Here is a 22,462-nt window from a genome sequence, read left to right as displayed (position 1 = left end):
ATACTTTGTACAACCCCCTTTTGCCAACAAAACAAGGTCTGGGGACTGAGATGGCCATGGGGGGAGCTTGATTTTGTGTCTGGTGAACCATTTCTGTGTAGATTTGGCCATATGTTTAGGGTCATTGTCTTGCTGAAAGACCCATCTTCAGCTTTCGTGCAGAGGGCAACAGATTTTGATTTAAAATGTTCTGGTATTTCAAAGCATTCGTGATGCCATGCACCCTAACAAGGTTCCCAGGGCCTTTGGAAGCGAAACAACCCCACAGCATCACTGACCCACCCCCATACTTCACAGTGGGTATGAGTTGCTTTTCAGCATGCGCATCTTTCGTGGCACGCCAGACCCACTTAAGAGAGTTTGTTGCCAAAAAGCTCAATCTTGGTCTCATCTGACCAAAGCACACGGTCCCAGTTGAAGCCCCAATACCGCTTGGCGAACTCCAGACGTTTGCGTATTAACGCAAGGGGGCCGAATAATATTGCACGCCCCACTTTTCAGTTTTTTAGTGTACGGCTGATTGTTGTCCTATGGACAGACTCTCCCACCTCAGCTGTAGATCTCTGCAGTTCATCCAGAGTGATCATGGGCCTCTTGGCTGCATCTCTGATCAGTTTTCTCCTTGTTTGGGAAGAAAGTTTGGAAGGACGGCCGGGTCTTGGTAGATTTGCAGTGGTCTGATGCTCCTTCCATTTCAATATGATGGCTTGCACTGTGCTCCTTGAGATGTTTAAAGCTTGGGAAATCTTTTTGTATCCAAATCCGGCTTTAAACTTCTCCACAACAGTATCTCGGACCTGCCTGGTGTGTTCCTTGGTTTTCATAATGCTCTCTGCACTTTAAACAGAACCCTGAGACTATCACAGAGCAGGTGCATTTATACGGAGACTTGATTACACACAGGTGGATTCTATTTATCATCATCGGTCATTTAGGACAACATTGGATCATTCAGAGATCCTCACTGAACTTCTGGAGTGAGCTTGCTGCACTGAAAGTAAAGGGGCCGAATAATATTGCACGCACCACTTTTCAGTTTTTTATTTGTTAAAAGAGTTTAAATTATCCAATAAATGTTGTTCCACTTCACGATTGTGTCCCACTTGTTTTTGATTCTTGACAAAAAAAATAATAAATTCATATCTTTATGTTTGAAGCCTGAAATGTGGCGAAAGGTTGCAAGATTCAAGGGGGCCGAATACTTTTGCAAGGCACTGTACGTAGCTTAAAATTACTATAAAATTCTCAGATTTTACGCTGGATCAGTCGGTGAAAAAAATCACCAAATGCAGAGATAATCAACTAAATTTTCAAGATCAATCGCTATATTTAACATATCATACAAGTTTTGGCCTGAAAAAGCGACTTTGATTTTTTTTTTATTGAGTACAATTTTGACACAAGTTTGTCAACAGCTAATAAATCACTCAATTTTCACATTAGAAACTTAATATGATACTGCATGCTTTCCTCAAGTATTAATTTCACTCAAAAAAGGCAAATTTTGTGCATTTTTCTATAGACAAGTTTCCTGAGCGAAACATAGGCGGCGCCATCTTTGATCATTTCTGCTCCGAACTTCCAGTTTAGACAGAACGTGAAGTGCGGTTGAAGTAAGCAGTGAGTTGACAAAGTTAAAGCTGCAAAAACAAATCAAAGAAACCCACAGAATCTCCAAAAATTGATTCAGCACACTGTAGATAAGACTCCAAGACTTTTTGCGCTGTGCATGAACTCCTGGAAGCGTTGTCTCATTGTTTGCCATAGACGGCTCTAGACGTCCAGTCCATTTTGATTGGGACTGAAAGATGAGCCAATCCTTCCAGTTTAAATGAATTGGACGGCTAACGTCGTCGATAGCATGCAATGAGTTTACATAGAGGCTCTTACAGTACAGAGTCTATATTTTATTTTAAATGTTTTATTTTTGTATATTTTTTAAATAGACAAGGAATTTATCGACACTGACTACTACATTTTTGGTATTGTGACTAGGGCTGGGCATCGTTTCAATTTGAACGGTCCCGATTCCACGTTTCGATTCTGGTTCCAGAGGATTCTTTTAATAGGCAGGGTTTTAAAAATTGCACAGTTTATATTACTTTCTTAACTTCTCAATTATTATTTAATCTATATGAACTGTCAATTAACTTGGCTATGAATTTCTCACGGGGCTACTTTTAACTTGTATTAGGGCTGGGCGATATGGCCTTAAGTACATATCACGGTAAATTGAGCAGATAAACCTCGATAACGATAAATGATGATAAATTTGCCCAAGTGGACTGTTATATAATTTGAAAATCTGAATCAATGCATGAAATACAAATTAACTGTCTCTCATTGATTTGTTTACCAGCTTTCAATTTAACAATTGTATATGCAGTCTAAACATAAACTAACTCGCGCTAGCTTATCCACTCCAGAGCCCTGAAACTAACAAATTACGGACTAACTGAATTTGTTGAAATCAACTCCATCAACTAACTAAACTCCTGCTAACTTGAAGATTAAGCCTAATGTCAAAAATCCTGATCTTCCGCTTTAAAGCTGTATTGCTCTTATGCCAAAGAAACATTTAAGATTTTATCATGGCAGTAATGACATAGAATAAAGCAAGCACATACAGAAAAATAGGTGTGGCCATTAAACGGTCATATTATCGGCTTCACTGTTGGATTATACTTTATGCAAAATGCTTTACACTCATAGCTTTTATGATGGTATCAGAGAAATCACACACACACATAGATACAAAATAACGCGACATACTAATTGCTAGGTGCAGTCCGTGCCCAATCCACTTATTAAGTTCAGCCGTTTCAAAAAGGTTAGAGCCACTATCCAACTCATCACGTTAATTTGTAGCGTTAGCCGCTAGCGTTAGCCTGTGGCCTGGCTACCAGTAGAAGGCACTGAAAGCACCCTCTCCTGAAATCGTGAGAACAGCGGGTGAAAGCCCGTCTGGAGGCCACCAAGTGTCTTAATGTCGGGTGAAAGTTCGGCGAAGCGTTAGCCGTTAGCGTTAGCCTACTGGACTTCTGTTTGAGTTCTTGTACACCACGTGACTTCATACGTAAGCATATTGACTGCTTTCTTAAATGGGAATGAACATAATCGCACAACATAGAGTCAAAGCGGGATGAAAAGATTATATTTTTGTTTTATTATTAAATAACCGAATTTACCGATATGGTCAAAATTACATTGGTTATCATGAAGAATTTCGGTAACGGTAAATTTTCGGGATACCGCCCAGCTCTAACTTGTATATAAATAATAGTCTTTTAACTTGAATATTATGAAGTTTTTTTCCACATGAGTGCACTTTTACAAAGATGTTTATTTTTCAATAGCTCACACAGAAAACATTTACACATATTCTTTTGCCTATGTTTTAGGGGGTCTTATGCTGCAGGCATTTATTATATTGTGTTGTATGTTTTAGGTGATATTAGTTAAGTTAGTTTAAGTTGACTAGTTTTGCAGTTTCTTTCTAAACTTATATATTATTCATCCGTCCACAAGATGTCACTATTGTAACTCCGGACTCTACAGTTTTTCTTTGGTTTTGCTATGTGCGCTTGGCTTCCCCTCGTGGTAACTTACTGGAAGCAGCAGGCAAAAAGAACATTACTTTAGTTGGAAAAGAATCCTTGAGGTGTACCGACGCTACACACCTCATCTGCACTACACATCGTTGCGAACCCTTGAAAAAAAAATTATCCGTAGGTTTGCATGTTTTAAGAGAGGGTCTGATGTAATTTCTGTGTATTCATTCTGTTACTTTGTCATAGACTTGACTTTGTTGTCATTTATGTGCAGCGAAGCAACACGTTTTTGTGCTAAGCTAAATTAGCCCTTCCTATGATTTGCTTATAACGGAGCTAGTCTTCATGTGGCTGCTTCTTCGTGGTGTTCGGCAGCTATTTTTTTCCGGTTGGCGGTCAGGGCATCAAAACTTGGAATCGAAATTTCAAAAATTCGCACGGTTCCGGGAGAACCAGTGTGTTAGTCCCGGATCCCTTCAATGCTCGATGCCCAACCCTAATCGTGACATCCCTAATTTGGATCATGTGGATTTTCAGACTGCCAAATGTTTTACCGAATTCCTCGAAGGTTTTGACAGAAGGTTCTTGAGTGGTTCTTTGTTGTGTTGTGGATACGCCGGCCACTTGCGTGCAGGCGGCGCAGTCGGAGTCCTCGTCTTGACTGCTCCATGTTTCCTCTTTAATGTGGAGGTGTTCCATTTGGCCACCATCATGTTTTTGGGTGTCCACCGACACCTCCTGGATTTCTGCACCGAACAAAAAAGATGAAAAATGATTAGATTGATGGATTTGATCAAACTCATTTTTGGCATATTTGTGACACTTTCTAGCAGGTTCTGTTCAGAGATTTTTGCCCGATATAAACTCATTGACAGCACGACACTTCCAATCAGGGGTCGCGTTAAACGAATATTTTCTGTCGTTGACCGGTTTTTTACAGTCCATCTGTCATTTTGACAGGTTGCAATTCACACCTCAGACCACAGGGCGGCGAGTGAGCATATTAGCTATCGTCTCTCTTGATGCATGACGTCGTTGGCCTTACTCGGAAAAATGTCAAGGCAACTGAGTGTCCGAAGTTTCTTCAAAAAGCCCCAAAACGACGATGTTGTTGATAAAAGAGGTGAAAAAAGAGGGACTGATGCAGTGAAGGATGCCAACGAATCAAGTGAATCCCCAGTTCACTCCTCACTGCGGCGAGCAGTTGAAAACGCCGCCAATTACCAAGAAGGGCAGAATTGGTAACATGGTGAAAGCGGCATAAAGCCAAAAAAGCGGACCAGACTAGCCAGAGCCTGACATTATTTCAAGGAAAATATGGAGGGTGCCACCACTGTGTGTACTCTTTTTGCTAAGCTGAGCTCGCATACCACGGTAGCACGTCGGCTATGAACGAACACTTGACGCGCCGTCACCCAGGTGTATTTCGGAAGACAACAGGAAACAACAAGCTAGCGGATTGTAAGTCCATACAACTTTCTAACGATTTTTTTAAAAATTGGAAGTTGCCTTTATGTGCGTCGTGCGGGTAATGCCAATTCTCAACTCACGGCTTTAGCTCAACTCATGCCGCTGGATAAAAAACACAAGAATACCTGACTGCTGCTGACAGCCGCTACAAACTACGTCAACATCGTTTTACTGTAGATAATAGATATCATAGAACTAGATGCAAAATGACAGACTCGACGGCGTTCGCAACATTGAAGTATTGAAAACTAGTTGCGTTAGTAAACAGCCGCCATCTTAAAGCAGGAGACTTCCCTAGTAGGCCGTTGTGAACCTTCCAAGCGAACCCAATTAACTTTTTATCTAAAATACTCCTAAATCGGTAAAATCATGACTTGAATCTATCTTCAAAACAGTTTTAAAACTTTCACATGTCGAAAGTAGACAGAAGGGAAATTATGGAATAACGGGAGCAATTTTAAGAACTTTAACAGTTGATTCGCAAAATTAAATGAATTGAAAGTAGTTTAAAGCTACTGAATGGGGACTTGAGTATTTTATTTACTGTTTTAAAATGTTAACTTGATACTGAAATTGTCGTTTATTTAAACCTGAGAGGCTTTTTATCTAATTTTTGTAACTAATGCACGAAACATTAAAAGCATCTAATAGCTTGGGGGATTTGTGGGATTTTCCACTGAGGTTGTTTGTGTGTTTTGCTTTTTTAAGACAGTTTACAATATTATTTGCACGTTTTACTGACTGACTATGCCATTTATGTTTGGTATTTATAATGTTTTGTGTTTGTCACTGAATAAAGAGGTCAGTTTCTTGTTACCAACCGTTGTGTGTTATTCAAACTCACCTAATTCAGCTAGCTAGTTGTTATCAAGAGTACTAAAACCTTTTTCAACATGAGTCTGACAACTAAGTAAGGAGGCTAAATAACTTTAAACTTTAACACATGCTCAGATAGGCCGGTATCGGTATCGACCAGTATCGGTATCGGATCGGAAGTGCAAAACAATATCGGTATCGGATCGGAAGCGCAAAAACCTGGATCGGGACATCCCTAATTATGACACTATCATGGACATTAATACATGCTCATGAAAGATCATTACGTGTCAACCGGCAAATTTTGTCGCTAACTTCTTTATGTCCAGCCAGGACATTTTAATCCATTCAAAAGTGAGATAATTTGCTGGATGACACAAAATGACATTTGTCATAAGCATTCATTAACACTCATGGCAGTGCAATTTCATAATTATGATGGTCTTATGACAGTCTTATGGCACTACTGTCAAATAAAGTGTTACCAAATACCATAGAGAGCAATTAATGAAACAACTGGAACAGTAACTGAAGAACTAACACAGAATATAAATTTTGATTGTTATTTACATCTGTAGCGCTGCAATGCATGCTAGGAGGCATGTAGGACAACAACAGATTTGAAAGCAGGTGGCAGCAGATGTTCACTATCTCCCACAAGGGAGCAGTGATGGCCAAATGAAGCTTCTTGAAGCAATGAAGCCAATTGGTTCAAAGATTCATGGTGGTTCATTTAGTCTTATGACAGTCGTATGACGCCGCTGTCAAAGTTCTACCAGTTTCTCGCTTTTGGTGTAAATATCCCATAATACAGAGAGGACAGCTGCGGTTTCTCTATGAACCAATGCCGTTTTCGCGCCAAATTTGGTGGGTGCCGGCTTATAGTAAGGTGCGCCTTATAGTCCGAAAATTAAAGTAATAAAAAAATATGATTTAAATCAGTATTGTTGTATACTTCTAATAAAGAGGTGTACGTTTAAGTACATGGGATTTATTGTTTAATTTTATCGAAATGGTATCGAAAATCGTGGAATTTCAATTAATTACATTTCTGGTATCGTGACATCCCTGATTTGGATAATGTGGATTTTCAGACAGCCAAATGTTTTACCGAATTCCTCGGAGGTTTTGACAGAAGGTTCTTGAGCGGTTCTTTGTTGTGTTGTGGATTTGCCCGCCACTTGCGTAAAGGTGGCGCAGTCGGATTCCTCGTCTCGACCGCTCCATGTTTCCTCTTTAATGTGGATGTGTTCCGTTGGGCTACCCACAGGATTTTGGGTGTCCACCGATACCTGCTGGTTGTCTGCAACAAACAAGAAAGATGGAAAATGATTAGATTGAGGGATTTGATCAAACTCATTTTTGGCATATTTGTGACACTTTTTAGCAGGTTCTGTTTGTCATTTTTTACTGCTGTTGTAGAAAGATTCCCAAAAGGTGGAAAAGTTACGTAGTGTTCCTTTAAATTTATACAATGAATAATACTGTAAACGTGAATACATCAATGTAGGAACTCAGAACCCACAGCGGAAGCTGACAGAAGAATTTACATCCGAAACAGTTCAAAAACATAAAACGCATAGCTCCTTTGAGGTATAAACAGGGGTGAAAGCGGGCCAGAACGGTCAGGAACGCAGTTCCGGTATAAGATTCAGGACCAGAATGCAGTTCCGGTATAAGATTCAGGGCCGGAATGCTGTTCCGGTACACTGGGCTTTGATTCCGAAAATATGACGTCAACTGTCAAAATGCTGTGTAAAAAAAAAAAATGCTGGGCTGCCACACATGTATTTCATCTCCAAGAAGAAAACAATCTAACAACATCAGATTTACATACACAAGTGTTAACAACAAGCATAATAAAGTGCTTGTGTAGCGTAATCCGTTTCCACCAATATTTATTATTTATTTTATTCCACGGACAGCATGGAGGTTTCCCCAGCAGCTGCAGTTATCAGAGTCTGACGATGATGAGTCACGTCAATGTGCGAATGCACACAGCAAAGCAAAACTCCTGGACTCATTTATCCGTTCAATTGGCTGACATACTGACATGTGATCAGCAGAGATAGTTAGCTCTGATTGGTTCAAATGTGCATGTTTTCTGGAACAGCAAAAAAAAAAAAAAAAAAAGGTTGATCTGACAAAAAAGCAGTGGCGCCACCATGGGGTGACCCCTATAAATTGGTTGGCCACCCCGCTTGCCAGTATATCGTTAGATTGTTGTTGCATCAGTTATGCATTTCTTCCCAAATGAATGCATTTTTTTTTTTTTTTTTTGTCAAATGTAGGGCTGTCAAATTTATCAAGTTAACGGGCGCTAATTAATTTTTAAAAATTAATCACGTGAAAAATTTTATCACAATTAACTAAAGGTGTGCAAAATTTCCGATTCTTAGATTATTCGCGATTCGGCCGTGGAAGATTCGAGAACGATTCACAAACATCCAAATTCCGATTATTGAAATATGCCAAGTAAAGCGGAAGTACAACACACTCAGCGCGCCGCGCGGTCTTTGGGGCACAACTAGGAAGAACGCAGCGAGAGTAGCTAAACAACATGCTTCTCATTACCCGGCCCCTCGGTTAATGCCAATGCTCAACTCACGGCTCTAGCTCAACTCATGCCACGAGATAAAAAAACACAACAACGTACCTGACTGCTGCCGAAAAGCTGCTACAAAGTACGTCATCCACATAATGTAATGGTAGATATCATTTATATAGGACTAGATGCACCATTGATTCGGTAGCGTGAGCAGCACATCTACAAAAAGCTAAAAAGTGTACTGCTTTAAGATGGCGGCCGTTTACTAACAGCCACCATCTTAAAGCAGTACACTTCCCTGCAAGGCTGTTGTAGCGAACCTTCCAAGCAAACCTAATTAACATTTTATCTAAAATACTCCTAAATCGGTAAAATATTGACTTGAATCGATCTTTAAAATAGTTTTAAAACTTTCACATGTCGAAAGTAGACAAAAGGGAAAATACGGAATAACGGGAGCAATTTTAACAACTTTAACAGTTGAATCACAACATTAAATTAATTGAATGTAGTTTAAAGCTGCTGTTACAGAATGGGGACTGGAGTTTTTTATTTACTGTTATTTTTGTATATTTGTTTACTGCTATATGTTAACTTGATACTGAAATAGAAGTTTGGTTTAGCCTGAGAGGATTTTTTAACAATTTTGGAACTAATGTACAAAACATTTAATTTAAAAGTTTTTTTTTTGTTTTTTTTTAAAGGAGGGGGGGGGTGCATCAATAATCGTTTTATAATCGAATCGGAGCCTCTGAATCGTAATCGTAATCAAATCGTTAGGTGCCCAAAGATTCCCAGCTCTACAATTAACGCATTCGCGGTACAACTTATTCACGCATTGCCGCACACAGCCTATAATGGCGCCGTTTTACTCATATACAGAGATAAGAGGCAGAGTGGAGTAGATACAAGCATTCATTGGGGCCGTGCTTTTAATTGGCAAAAGCTTTGTCATCTCTCCCACAGCAACTGTAAATATTTTGGGGAAGAATGACAGGAGTTGATCTTTTTCTTTACACCCTGTGATGTACCAAACGCAGAGAAAATGTAGCATTTGCAGCCACCACACACAGTCATGGTTGCACGACTTCCCATCATGCATTTGGGCAGAACAGTTAGGTCGCTACAGTATCATTTACTGAAAGCTCAACAAATACACTAAATGGCAATATTTAGTCACAATATACAAACGCACATTTATCCTTTGAGAATTACAAGTCTTTCTATCCGTGGATCCCTTTCACAGAAAGAATGTTAATAAAGTTAATGCCATCTTGTGGATTTATTGTTATAATAAACAAATACAGTACTTATGTACAGTATGATAAATGTATATATTCGTCTTGTCTTATCTTTCCATCCCAACAATAATTTACAGAAAAATATGGCATATTTTAGAGATGCTTTGAATTGCGATTATTTACGATTAATTACTTTTTAAGCTGTGATTAACTCGATTAAAAATTTTAATCGTTTGACAGCCCTAGTTAAATGTACACCTGATGCCTAATATATACATAACACAATAAAACAGAATTGTTGTGGAACTCAAAATGTTGATTGGACAGTTATGGACTATGCACATTAAATCATTATTAACATCAAATATTACACAATACACCAAAGTATATCAGTAGCCGTGTCCTTAAGTCTTTCTGATAGTTTTCCCCTGACCTTTTTACTGCAATAATATAACGAAAACCTGAAATGATGGCTTTTAGTTTTGGCCACCCCAAGATTTTAAGTGGCCCCATCTGGCCACCCCTATGAAAATTTTCTGGAGGCGCCACTGAAAAAAAGAGCAATGCAACATAAAATGGATCAAATCTTTAAGAGCAATGAAAGAGTTGAGGAGGCTTATTTATATTTTGTTTTATTTGCTCTGATGGGGAGGTTCAGAGCATCTTAGCTGTCAATGTGAACTTTAGACTTATATTTGTTCATTTATGTTAGGCTACTTATCCATTTCCTTCTGATTTAAAAAAGTCCATGTTTGCGCAATATTCAAATACTAGTATATTTCATTTCACGCTGCATACTACAAGTAATTTGAAGTTATTTTTCTGAATGTATGTTACTTATATCTTTATTATTTAAAAAAAAAGTAAATGTTTACATTAACTTCAATTTTAATATACGTCCTATGGTCTTAAGTAGTTCAAATTTAGATTTAGCATTTAGTATGAGGAAATGAGGGAAAATAAAAACTAGGAGATAGAGGTTGGGGTTATTGCTGTTTTTGTTACATTTTATTTTGCAAATCATTGAAAAAATACAATTTTGAACGAAAATCAGTTTTTGTATGTGTTATAGAAATAACTGTGCTAAAAAAGTTTTCTATGCATTTCAGTAGTTTAAATTTGACCCCCCCCCCCCCCCCCGCTAAAACAGTTTTCTATGCATTTCAGTAGTTTAAGAAGTTTGCCCCCCCCCCTAAAAAATAAATAAATAATAATAATAATAATAATGAAAGAAAAATCCATTTCTGGCTCCGTGGCGACCTTCACGTCGGGGACTTCCGGCAAGAAATTCCAGCCACTTTCACCCCTGGGTATAAACATTAGTCAATAAAAAACATATCCAATGAAATGTCACGTGAAAACATCGGTAAAATCATCTCGCTAAGATCATGTGCAAATATAAAGTTTTTTTTTTTAAAATCATGTGCAATTTCCTACTGCGCATGCGCCGTTGTGAGATGTAGCCTCATGATGGGCATCCTGATCTGTTGGAACAACGGAAACATGTCATTGCAAACACGAAATTTGTCCTATTTTTGGAGCGTCAACGAGTAAACGGCCCCTGTTCGAGTGTTACAACTCTCTTTCTACATGGCTCTGGTCGCTACGATAAAAAAATAAAGAAAGAAACGAGAACTACAGGGTGGCTAGCTCTGGGGTATGCTAAAGTACCAGCTAACGTTAGATGACGTACGAAAATAGCTTGCTTTCCCGTTTATTCGTTGTTTCCGTCCGCCATTTGAACAGTCGAAGTAGTTTCCGACTAATACTTGGTCAAAAGAAATTCAGTTGCTGGTTGTGGTGGAGGAAAAGTAATGCATACCTATTGCGTGTAGCTGAACTTGAGGTTGTAGAAAAGCTTCCAGTAGCTCGCGTTGTCGCGCATTCTCCTCTTTTGTTCGACCCAGTTCCTCTTGGTACTCGGCTAAAGTCTCTTCAAATAGTTGAAAAATGTCCTGGATGGCCACGTTTAGTCGCTGTTGGACCAGCTTGCGGAGCATTCCGACTTTACACATTTTTTTTTCACTGCGTCAAAATCCCGTTAGCTTCCCTTGAGAGTCTACGCCTACACACAGGCACCATGGGAGCGCGCCGTGCTTTGTCTTGAATTCCAAACTACAGAGTGCAGAAAGGGCCAAAGTTTGAGTTACCGCCGGTATTAACGTGTTTAACGGAAAGCTTTATCAAAAATGTATATAAACCCTCTGGTGCATAGTTGTCAATACAGTGGACAGCTACTGAAATGGACCGTTCTCTTTAATGTAATGGTTTCTCATGGTACTCTAGAGTGCACTCTGCTGCCGTACTCTACTAAGGTCAATTCAGTGGCGAGTTGGTGTAACTGCAAGTAAATATCCTCTGCATCCAAAATAGCCGAAAATCCGTGTCGACAACCATAGGTGGGTGAGTAAGTAGCCAAAATGTTTACTCAAGTAAGAGTACAGTTACTTCAAAATAATATTACTCAAATCAAATTTATTTCTATAGCCCTTTACAAAAATCTGAGAGGCCCTCAGAGTGCTTCGCAACAAAGACAAACATGGTTCATGTCATGATAAATAAAAGGCAGGAAAGTGCTATACTGTGACATTAAGAAAAACAAAAACAATGCATCACAATTAAAGTCAAAACAGCAAATAAAAATTAAAACAGATAAAATCTGAAAACATTGAAACCCTTAAGAAATAAAACCAGGCTACTCTAGTCAGGGGAAAAAGCGAGTCTAAAAAAGTGTGTCTTTAACCGAAATTTAAAATGGCTGAAGGAATCAGAACTGCAATCATACAGCACAGACGGACCCAGGCGAGGATCCAAGGTCACCATATCACAAGTCAACAAAACGTTCCCGAGAAAAAATGACAACGATTAGTTAAACACTCAGTCCTTTTGAAGGTTCTCGCGGGGCGGGCCGTGGGCAGGAGGAGTGGTGTGTTTGGCTCTTCTTTTGCAGATTTGGGCGGTCAAGTTCGTGTGTCACCGTTGCTGGGTCATGGTTAATGAGGCAACTGAGGTGGGAGGTTGGGCCTGCCTTGACGTCTGAGAGGCGCCGAGCTATCAAACTTAGTTCTTCTTGTTCTCAAGTGTTGCTTTAGTAGGCCGGGGCGTCTTGGCCCCACCGAAGAGATGATGGCATATTTTCGTTTGCTTATTAGGCGAGGGCTGATAAGCCAGTCTGCTTCACTGTGTCAAACGGAATGGAGTGTAGTGTGCTTGTTTCCTTAAACTATGGTTAAATGCTTTATTATAGCAAATGTGTTAGAATAATGCAAACAGTTATACGGTGCGCACGAGAAAAGGTTCCATCTCCTTCCAGGCCAAGATTGGAAATGGTGCGGATTTCAAAGGGTAGGCTATTCCACAACCTTGAGGCAGCAATTGCAAAAGATCAGTCCCCGCACTGTTTAAGTCTCGACCTCGGTAGGATGGCACAATTATGTCAACGCATAAATGCAAGTGTAAGTTTTTTGTTCGTTTACAGGCGGAAAATGCCGTTAGGCAAGAGAAGACAAGTTGATGTGCCTCACAACAAAACTTACTGTACGTTGATGGACATATGTATATCGAGACTACGTTCGGTCTACCGGGGGCGGCCAAGGATTGGAGACTGTGGCTCGCCTCGCGGAAGACGTCAGCTCGATCCTGACATCCAACTACAAGCTGCAGCAACTTTAAAGTGCGTATGACTGGAGAAAAAAAAAGTCTTAATAGCATTATTATATCAGAATCATATTTTGAGACGATTCAACTATATACAACAATTTAGCAAAGCGCAGATGACGAGAAATTAGTCTTTTAATCTGCCGGTTAGCCACGCCTACCATTATAGGGCTCTAGCGTCCCCAACAGGTGGATGATGTCAGCAGAGTCACGATTTCATCTGATTTAGTGTGCAGCCAGTTGAGGGGGAATTATTCAGAACGGGGAAAACGCGACGAAGAAAGCCGCAAAATGTCATTGTTTCAGTCTCTCTACTCCAATATTTTTACAGGATATTGTTTTTATTCAAGTATTTTTCCCCAATAGCTAAATAAATGGCATGGTCATGACAAATAACAGTCTTGTGCTAAATGGAATATGAAATAATAAAAATGCATTTATTCAGGACGACATGGCAAAATTACTCCATAACGGTCAAAACTGTCGACTTCACCTTTACTGTCGCACCTCACGAATGATATTTTATGACACCTAAATCGGGCTCATGTAATTTCCCTTCCCCGGCTTCGGAGAATGTAAACAAACCAAGAGGCGTGGCGGCTAGCCGACATGCTAACCCGAACCGAGTGATGTTCCAAAGTCTTCGAAGCAGAAAATCACTTTCTCCACTAACTCCAATTTCACATGGCGACTGGGTTGTCGATTGTCTTTGCCGATCGGCAACCCGCCCGGCGGAGAGCAATTTACAGCTCGTTCCCCTGCTACTACGGACAGGAGAGCTCGCCGGGTAAGCAGTTGGACAATGACCACCGTACAAACCGGCCGGCGTCGGAGGAGCGTGTCACTGCCAAATGGTCAACACGAATATGGCAAAATAATGCTTTACTACACGGCGACGACATAAACAGCGAGTCATAGGACAGCGGCTGCAGTTGTTGTGCAGCTAATGTGTATGAAGAGAGCTTTTTACATGCCCATCCATGATCAAACGTAAGTAGTGCTTTATTTAAAGAAAGTTTGTAGTGTTTACTTTGTAATCGCTGTATTTGCGGCTATTTTTAACTCAAAGTTGCAATTTTTGATTGCTCGGAAAATTTGACATAACATTGGGCACATGAAGAGTCACCCCAGGAGGAAGCCTCTTCAGAAGACGGTACACAAGAAAGTCCGCCCGTCTCATCAGACCATAGAACATGGTTCCAGTAATCCATGTGCTTTGTTGACATGTCTTCAGCAAACTGTTTGACAAGCAGTACTCAATTTGGACATTTAGGGATGTAGTTTCTAAGAGGTGTACTCACTTTTGTTGCCATTGGTTTAGATATTAATGGGTATATTTTGAGGGAAAATAAATGAACTCTATTAGATAAACTGCAGACAGACTACTTTTCATTGTGTCAAAGGGTCATTTTGTCAGTGTTGTCCCATGAAAATATATAACGTATTGGCCCGAATAAAAGACAATGTTTTTTGCACTGAAAAAGTGGGGGTCGTCTTATATTTGAGGTCGACATTATACCCATTCACGACGCTAGATGTCGCCAGATATCATTGAAGCGATGTTCTGTCATGACAGATCTCAGCTACTCTCATTTAACCAGTTTGCATTATTTTATTGCAATGTTTTTCCTTATTCAGATTTGTTTCAAGACTAGTTACAGTTAGACTTCACTTTGATGGTTAAAGGGGATGTAGCGCCCTGGGAAAATTTTGATATTCCATCATTTATCCATAAACGCATGCCTTTTGTATTCATATCATGCCACTTCGTGTAATTACACACAAGAAAATGAGAGAAATTTGGCTCGATTGTCAAGCTAAAACGACCGGCGCCCGAGATCTGGCAGATTGTGTGCGTGACGTCACGTCAAGTGAAGAGAGTGCCACCGGCCACTAGGGGGGCAGCGCCTGTCTGCATCAATATAATTCCTTCTAGTGTGGGGAGAATTGGGGGTGTTTTGAGCTGTTTATGCTGATGCATTGTGTTCGTCCTGCACATATTCCAGGTTCCCTCATGAAGAAACACCGCTCGTTGTCAATAAAAGAGAATTCAGAGTTGGCAGTGAGGGCTGTTTCTTCAACAAGAAAAAGGCTCAGTGCTTTAATACTGAATGGCGGCGATGATGGCAGACAATTTCGTTTCTAGTTTCAGCGACGAATCCGACGTAGAAGGACGTAACGAATGTTCATCTAATGGTGACGAGGAGAGTTGCAAAGCTTTAATCGGTGTTATAGGTGACCAATTTGAGCCCAAACGAACGCCAATGCAGCGTAATGAAACGGTCATTGAGGGGAGCAATGACACTGATGAAACATCGGCAGCAGATCGTGTGGGAAACACCAATGATTTGTTTAGCATTTCTTTTTGTGAAGCTGATACACCGTGACTGCAAAATAAAGGAATGCATAGAATAATTATAATTTATTGCGCTATCATAGCTTTTCGCTCTGCCAACAGACACAAATATGAACGGGATCAGAGGATTTGTTCTATATATTTTACGAACGATCATTTATACATGTGTCGAGTCCTGTATCCAAAGGCGTGACATTTTTTTTTATTAATTATAAAAGAGTACTCACTCTGGCCATTTCAAGCTTGGCTGCTCCCTTCTTTGCGTAGCTTTAGCCTCCTTTAGCAGTCATCGTCTCTCTCTTGATATCTCGGGACATTTAGGTGGCTGTGCATCTATGGTCGGCACCGCATCTCCTTTGAGCAGCAATCTTTTAGCAAAACCCGATTTCTCTTGTCCATAGTTCGAGAAGCTTTCAGTAGGGAATGGGACGTACTACGTCATTGTTTGGACCCGCCTCCATGCTGGCAATATAATTCACTTCCGGGCCGGCAGAGTCAATGCGGATTGTAACGTGTGGTAGTGCTAAGCTAACTCTTTCGGTGTTTTAGAAAGAAAATATGGGTGCTTATTGTTGCGTTACCGGGTGCAACAGCGTCTCCTACGACAAAAAAAGGGGTTAGGAAAAATGGACTCACTTTTCACCGTTTTCCTGCATGGAGGACCAAATATCAGATCACGAAGGTACGACGGATGGCTGGATTGCAGCGGTTCGTCGGAAAAGCATTTCTTATGATCATATTTCTGCTGGAATGAGAGTGTATTCCCCTCATCTCTACTCTTGTAAGTTGAACGATTTATCCGTTTTGGTTTCAATACGTTTTTTGTTTTTGTTTTTTTCTTTACTGTTGTGTAAATCTGCCTCGGTAGCAATGCTAACCTACTCCTCCTCATCACCTACCTGTTGTGTTACTAGGAAAACCTGCATATGAAATGCTGACAACACATCCCGATTGGTCACCATATCTCTTCTTGGGTTATTCTGAGGTCAAGCGCACCACATCGGAGCGTTGAGAGGTTGGAAAGGCGAAGAGTGCACGCTGAAACTTCAGTTTGCTCTGCTCTTACAAACACGATCCCAAGTGTTATGAAAAGTCAATAAAATATGAATACCAAAACATGACTTGAACAACTTCTTGACAAACTGTAACTGCTTGTTGTTTACTTCAGGTCTTCATAATAAACAGGTGTAATAATTACAAAGTCAGGTGACTTAATTTTGTTATTCTATTTGGAATATGCATTGACAATTTTTGGACAGTGTTGTAGACAAGAACTGGGACTGATAAGTTGCAATAGATTTATTTCAAGTAATGCAATTTCTCCAATACGATATTTGAATTGACAGTTTAAAATCTTTAAATTAGTGCAAACAAGGCCCACCCTCTGACGGTGGCAGCAAATATTATATAATTATAAGTAATACACAAATACAAGATCACAATAAACGTGTCTTTGTCAAAGCAGTTTAAAACACTATTTACTGGCCTTGGGTAAATTGCCAGACAGGATAAATATGTGCTTTAAAGTTCTTGCATTTCCATTTTAAGTATTGCAAGTACTAGTCTCCAACACAGTATTTGAACTGACAGTTTAAAATCATTTTAGTACAAAATGGCCCACACTCTGGCAGGGGGCAGCAAATATTATAATACATAATACATTATAAAAAGCTATATACTATATAAATACAAGATCACAACAAAACCTGTATTTTTCAAAGCAGTTAAAAAACATCCAGTGGCCTTAGGTAAATAAAGGTGTATAAATATGTACTTTACAGTTCTTGCATTTCTATTTTAGGTATTGCAACTTTTCCAACACTATTTGAATTGACAGTCTAAAGTCTACATAAGTGCAAATAAGAATATTATAATTTAAAAATAATAATAGAATATATAAATTCAACATTACAATGAAACGTGTCTTTGTCAAAGTGGTTTAAAAAAAAAATAATAATAATAATAATACGTCACTGGCCATAGTTAAATAGCCAGGCAGAATAAATATGTGCATTAAAGTTCTTGCATTTTCACAAGTTAAAAGCCCGCAGTTCATCGACGAGAAGGGCAGACCCAGATGGCGTCTGCTGCAGGGGCTTGTTTGAGTCCGACACAGGACAAATGGAACCACTCCATTGAACAAATTTTCTTTGTCAAATGATCCAAGAAGAGAGATGGTGACCAATCGGGATGTGTTGTCAGCAGGTTTACCTAGGAACACAACAGGTAGGGGAGTCGTAGTAGGCGAGCATTGCTACCGAGGCAGATTTACACAACGGTGTAAAAAAACAAAAACGTATTGAAACCAAAAGTGGATAAATCGTTCAACTTACAAGAGTAGAGATGACAGGAACACACTCTCATTCCAGCAGAAATATGATCATAAGAAATGCTTTTCCGACGAACCGCTGCAATCCAGCCATCCGTCGTACCTTCGTGATCTGATATTTGGTCCTCCATGCAGGAAAACGGTGAAAAGTGAGTCCATTTTTCCTCACCCCTTTTTTTGTCGTAGGAGACGCTGTTGCACCCGGTAACGCAACAATAAAGCACCCATATTTTCTTTCTAAAACACCGAAAGAGTTAGCTTAGCACTATCACACGTTACAATCCGCATTGACTCTGCCGGCCCGGAAGTGAATTATATTGCCAGCATGGAGGCGGGTCCAAACAATGACGTAGTACGTCCCATTCCCTGTTGGAAAATGCGCACCACAGAAAAGCGTGCCGGAGGCTGTGTCTAGAAAATTAGCCCTCTTTGCACGGACGAACTTTACCCATTTTCTGTGTAGTCCAGCTTTTTTTTTCGCGTTCAGGAACTCATGGATACTATATTCCGATAAACAACTATTTGTACACCACATAGCACAGCAGTTTTGAACCATTGTTGTGATGTTTTGGTCAAACAAACCCCAACGCTACTCTCTCGTCGTTAAAAAACAATGGCACCTAGCTCCGCCTCGACTTTCAATCACTTGTCGTGACGTCGCCGCCCCATTCGGCTGTTTCCGGAACACTTTCGGTAGTGTTCGTCATTTTCGATCTATTTTCGATAATTGCTCATTAATGTGATTGATTTTTTTGTTAACTTTATCAATATTTGTTATCTTGGCGCATAACGGTTCTATTGATGTCTCACACCCCCTTTGCCGAAACATCCCCTTTAACGCAGTTATTGCAATTTTGTTTTATTACAATAGATTGGTTTATTTACATTTCAAAAACCGGAATCCACATTCATTTACGAATGTGATTGCAATTTACATATTTAAATGTTCAGATATTAAGATTTGAATGAGGCAAAATAACATTTTTCTCTCAAATAAATTGTTATAATAATTTGTTTCTGATGTACTTACTTTCTGTATAAAAATTAATTTGGTGTTTAAAAAGTCTTTTTTCAAACTTGAGTCTTGAAAAAGAGGGGGGTCGTCTCATAATCAGGGCCGTCTTATATTCGGGCCAATACGGTACTTAAATATCTGCAGAAATGCGAGGGGTGTACTCACTTTTGTGATACACTGTATGTGGCACTGCAATGCATGCTAGCAGGCATGTTGGACAAAAACAGTTTACAGCATGTGGCTGCAGAGGTTGACAGTCTCCCCCGAGGGAGAACTGATGACCAAATGAAGCTTCTTGATGCAATGAAGCTTTGCAGCCAATTGCCTCAAAGCTGGTGGTTCATTTGGCCTTATGACAGTCGTATGATACCGCTGTCAAATAAAGTGTTCCAGGTTAATATCTTTTGGCGTAAGTATTCAATGATACAGTGAGGACAGCTGCGGCTTATAGTCCAGAGCGACTTATTGATGAAGAAATGCCGTTTTCCTGTCAAATCTGGTGGGTGGCGGCTTATAGTCAGGTGTGCCTTATATTCCGAAAATTACTGTAAATTGTTATGTCTAACAGTACTAAAAGTGAAGAATCCTAGTAACATACAGTGCCCTCCATAATTATTGGCACCCCTGGTTAAGATGTGTTTTTAGCTTCTAATAATTTTTTTAAATTCAAATAATATGGGTGCTTAATGGAAAAAAAAGAAAAATCCAACCTTCAATACAAGTGCATTTATTCAGTGGGTAAAAAATCCCACATACAGAAATAATTATTTGACATCAAATAATGTGTGTCACAGTTATTAGAACCCCTGGTGTTAATACTTTGTACAACCCCCTTTTGCCAACAAAACATGGTCTGGGGACTGAGATGGCCATGGGAGGAGCTTGATTTTAGCCGCTTTTGGACTGTAGGAACCTGAGTACTTAATTCCTATAACGATAGGCCTCTCCAGTGGTTATAGGAACTATCCTTCGCCTAGCAGTCGTGTTTGCAAATGTGTACTGTACCTAATACGAACTGCTGTGACAATGTAGTCTGCGCCAGTGACGCATTACTTACTCGCCACAAACACCTCTGGCAAAAAAAAAAAAAAAAAAAATGGTAAAAACTAAACTGAACGGAAAACAACAAAATGGAGACCGTCGAGGACACACCGGCAATTCTTGCATGTTTGAAGGGTTTCCATTGGTGAGCAAATCCAGCATCTAACGACAAGACTGGAAGTGCACACAGATTTAGTGCATTGTAGTATTTTCTTTCATTTAAATATGGCGGCTCCTTGAGACGCGCAAATGTGAAAGGGGCATAGCTGCTGATTTGGGGGAATTACCAAACGTCAGTGCTTCTCAATTATTTTCTTTAACCCAGATATCTCAAAGTAACACATTTTACAGTGATATTTTGGCTTGAGGTTATCATAACGTCAGAATGTCATACCAGCACATGCCTTGTCATTGGACAGAGGGTGTTTTTATTTTTGCCGCAGGCAGCATCACTTCCTTTACTATGGTTTGGGGTTATTTTCCACTGAGCAACTTGGTATGCCACTTTATATGATGCTACAGTGCCTTGCAAAAGTATTCGGCCCCCTTGAACCATGCAACCTTTCGCCACATTTCAGGCTTCAAATAAAGATATAAAATTTTAATTTTTTGTCAAGAATCAACAACAAGTGGGACACAATCGTGAAGTGGAACAAAATTACTTGAAACTTTTTTAACAAATAAAAAACTGAAAAGTGGGGCCTGCAATATTATTCGGCCCCCTTGCGTTAATACTTTGTAGCGCCACCTTTTGCTCCAATTAAAGCTGCAAGTCGCTTGGGGTATGTTTCTATCAGTTTTGCACATCGAGAGACTGACATTCTTGCCCATTCTTCCTTGCAAAACAGCTCGAGCTCAGTGAGGTTGGATGGAGAGTGTTTGTGAACAGCAGTCTTCAGCTCTTTCCACAGATTCTCGATTAGATTCAGGTCTGGACTTTGACTTGGCCATTCTAACACCTGGACACGTTTATTTTGAACCATTCCATTGTAGATTTGGCTTTATGTTTTGGATCATTGTCCTGTTGGAAGATAAATCTCCGTCCCAGTCTCAGGTCTTGTGCAGATACCAACAGGTTGTCTTCCAGAATGTTCCTGTATTTGGCTGCATCCATCTTCCCGTCAATTTTAACCATCTTCCCTGTCCCTGCTGAAGAAAAGCAGGCCCAAACCATGATACTGCCACCACCATGTTTGACAGTGGGGATGGTGTGTTCAGGGTGATGAGCTGTGTTGCTTTTACGCCAAACATATCGTTTTGCATTGTGGCCAAAAAGTTCAATTTTGGTTTCATCTGACCAGAGAACCTTCTTCCACATGTTTGGTGTGTCTCCCAGGTGGCTTGTGGCAAACTTTAAATGAGACTTTTTATGGATATCTTTGAGAAATGGCTTTCTTCTTGCCACTCTTCCATAAAGGCCAGATTTGTGCAGTGTACGACTGATTGTTGTCCTATGGACAGACTCTCCCACCTCAGCTGTAGATCTCTGCAGTTCATCCAGAGTGATCATGGGCCTCTTGGCTGCATCTCTGATCAGTTTTCTCCTTGTTTGAGAAGAAAGTTTGGAAGGACGGCCGGGTCTTGGTAGATTTTGCAGTGGTTTGATTTTCCTTCCATTTCAATATGATGGCTTGCACAGTGCTCCTTGAGATGTTTAAAGCTTGGGAAATCTTTTTGTATCCAAATCCGGCTTTAAACTTCTCCACAACAGTATCTCGGACCTGCCTGGCGTGTTCCTTGGTATTCATAATGCTCTCTGCACTTTAAACAGAACCCTGAGACTATCACAGAGCAGGTGCATTTATACGGAGACTTGATTACACACAGGTGGATTCTATTTATCATCAACAGTCATTTAGGACAACACTGGATCATTCAGAGATCCTCACTGAACTTCTGGAGTGAGTTTGCTGCACTGAAAGTAAAGGGGCCGAATAATATTGGACGCCCCACTTTTCAGTTTTTTATTTGTTAAAAAAGTTTAAATTATCCAATAAATGTTGTTCCACTTCACGATTGTGTCCCACTTGTTGTTGATTCTTGACAAAAAAATTAAATTTCATATCTTTATGTTTGAAGCCTGAAATGTGGCGAAAGGTTGCAAGATTCAAGGGGGCCGAATACTTTTGCAAGGCACTGTAACGGTGCTCGCTGGTTTACTAATGTAACACTGACAAAGCGGGACGATTGTTGACAATATTCAGCACGTTTTCGCTAAAATAAAAAAAAAAAGAAATCAAGCGGTTTATCAATGTGTTTAGTGTCTAATGTCTTTAAGTGACGTCTTACCTGATTTAGCTTCCTGCTGTCCGCTGCAAACATTTTTAGACACAGTAAACAGGCTGGTCTTTCCCTCGCTCCCACTGTATTACAAGTCAAAGCCAAACGCTACATACGCTTCGTCATATTTCCTCCACTTAGCTCTTCATATCTCCAGT

General features: G+C 40.0%; 1 protein-coding gene across 1 annotated transcript in view; it reads right to left on the bottom strand.

Moving 5' to 3' along the window:
- LOC130918656 (zinc finger protein 585A-like) overlaps positions 1 to 22,462 on the bottom strand; it is an 84,823-nt gene that overhangs the window by 11,265 nt on the left and 51,096 nt on the right. The window contains exons 6-7 of the mRNA XM_057840551.1: positions 6,949 to 7,140; positions 4,106 to 4,297 (exon numbers count right to left, since the gene is read on the bottom strand). Coding sequence (XP_057696534.1) covers positions 4,106 to 4,297; positions 6,949 to 7,140 — 384 coding nt within the window. The remainder of the gene's footprint in view (positions 1 to 4,105; positions 4,298 to 6,948; positions 7,141 to 22,462) is intronic.

Source organism: Corythoichthys intestinalis, chromosome 7 (assembly GCF_030265065.1).
Source record: "Corythoichthys intestinalis isolate RoL2023-P3 chromosome 7, ASM3026506v1, whole genome shotgun sequence".
Taxonomy (NCBI): Eukaryota; Metazoa; Chordata; class Actinopteri; order Syngnathiformes; family Syngnathidae; genus Corythoichthys; species Corythoichthys intestinalis.
This window is presented reverse-complemented; position numbering and strand designations above follow the sequence as displayed.